Here is a 1,716-nt window from a genome sequence, read left to right as displayed (position 1 = left end):
AATGTGGAGCAAACCCTTCCACAGTGGGGACTGGAGATCAGGAGGGCTGAGAAACAAACCATATTCCCCACCTGAGCGGCTGATGTGTCCATTTATGAGCTCAGAATGGACACTAGTTTTGGGGCTTCCATTGGAGGGATGGGGATGCAGAGGGCCTGCAGCTTCTGCCAGAACCCTTGGGGCAGGACTGAGTCTGATTTTTGAGGAAGTCCTCGCTGTTCATGTGGCACTAACACTTGATTCTCTGAAGCCCAGCGGCAGGGAATTCCATGAGGATAACCTGGTGGCATGTGCTCTTGACCTACTGTTTGCTGGTACTGAGACCACCTCCACAACCATCCGCTGGGCCCTGCTGTATATGGCTGTATACCCAGAAATTCAAGGTACAAGTAGCAACAGGGCTGTGCTATTCCTTTTTATAAATCTTGGTGAAAGGAAAAACAGGAATCCCACTGTACTCATACAAGTGAAGAACTAATGCTTTCCTCTGAATTCAGGCACATACCTAAGCTGTTTTAAAACCTTCCCTGGTAATTCTGTAATGCTTTAATTTGGGACCAAGAACCAAACAGAGGCACTTCCCCCACAAGCACTGAATATCCCTGAGGGCTTTATAGCACAAGCCGGAGAAGCTTTGAAGAGGTCATAGGACCTATTTAGTTGCTGAAGTGACGAACATGCAGAGAGGTTCCACAAGTCCCCTGGTGGCACAATTGACCTGAGATGGTCCTTTGAAGACTCACATAGCAAAAAGTTCATGGTGTCCCGAGGGGATCCATGGCTGTACTGCACCACTGCTGATCCCTGCTCTTTCCAAACAGCCCGTGTACAAGCTGAGATTGATGCTGTCATTGGGCAGTCCAGGCTGCCAGCTCTGGAGGACAGGAACAACATGCCCTACACCAATGCTGTCATCCACGAAGTGCAGAGGAAAGGCAACATCATCCCTTTTAATGTGCCGAGACAGGCGGTGACAGACACAGTCTTGGCTGGTTTCCGGGTGCCCAAGGTAACCTCAGTCCTGAGCACTGAGTTGTTAGGAGGAGGTTCCAATTTCCCCATTCCTGCTGAGAGAAAAATGTAGCAGTGCTGCCCCTTACAGAGGTCACTCCTGTGGATCGTATTTTGCTGTCCCCAAACCACTTTCCAGCACACTGCATCCTTAGTGTACAGAATGAAAGCCATGGGAAGAGACATCCATACACAGCATCAAGGAAGAGAGCCCTCCTCATGTAGACATTTCTTAGAGGATCTTTGGCCAAAAAAAAATTGCTGATGGTAGAAGCAGCCAAGAAATAGAAAAATACAGCCAGGCAAAAGGAGATGAACACATGCCTGTGACAGATCTGACTATGGATGATCTTCATGGCAAGCAGAAGGGAGGGCAAAAACTCATCTCCTGTTGGCAGTGGCGGAGAGAGTGTGAAGTGACTTTCTTTCTTTTGTCTCAGGGCACGATTTTGATCCCAAATCTGTCCTCTGTAATGTTTGACAAGAAGGAGTGGGAAACCCCTCACAGTTTTAACCCCGGGCATTTCGTGAAGGACGGTCAGTTCCGGAAAAGGGAGGCTTTTATGCCATTTTCTATAGGTAAGATAGAATCAGTTTGATGCCTTTGTGCTGCTTCCAGATGTATCAGGTAGCAAGGGGCTGTGGGCAGGGTGATGTTCCCACAGGAGGTGGGTGCTGAGGCTTTTCCAGCAGGGCTGAATGGAT

The 1,716-nt window shown here is 48.8% G+C and overlaps 1 protein-coding gene across 1 annotated transcript; it reads left to right on the top strand.

The window, feature by feature from the left end:
* Window positions 1-6: 6 nt before the first annotated feature.
* LOC107306889 (cytochrome P450 2J2-like) lies at window positions 7-1,673 on the top strand. The gene is made up of 3 exons (XM_015850295.2): window positions 7-383; window positions 822-1,009; window positions 1,452-1,673. Exons 1-3 carry the CDS (start codon window positions 83-85, stop codon window positions 1,608-1,610), a joined length of 648 nt encoding a protein of 215 aa, XP_015705781.1. The 5' UTR covers window positions 7-82; the 3' UTR covers window positions 1,611-1,673.
* Window positions 1,674-1,716: the final 43 nt, after the last annotated feature.

Source organism: Coturnix japonica, assembly GCF_001577835.2.
Source record: "Coturnix japonica isolate 7356 chromosome 8 unlocalized genomic scaffold, Coturnix japonica 2.1 chr8random1932, whole genome shotgun sequence".
Lineage (NCBI taxonomy): Eukaryota > Metazoa > Chordata > Aves > Galliformes > Phasianidae > Coturnix > Coturnix japonica.
Note: the sequence above shows the minus strand (reverse complement) of the source record. Positions and strands in the feature narration are given on the sequence as shown.

Bases quoted from the DNA above. Each gene is read 5' to 3' on its own strand.
- LOC107306889 (XM_015850295.2), top strand. From the start codon at position 83: ATGTGTCCATTTATGAGCTCAGAATGGACACTAGTTTTGGGGCTTCCA. The intron at 384-821 runs GTACAAGTAGCA...CTTTCCAAACAG, and splicing joins TGTATACCCAGAAATTCAAG to CCCGTGTACAAGCTGAGATT. The intron at 1,010-1,451 runs GTAACCTCAGTC...CTTTTGTCTCAG, and splicing joins CTGGTTTCCGGGTGCCCAAG to GGCACGATTTTGATCCCAAA.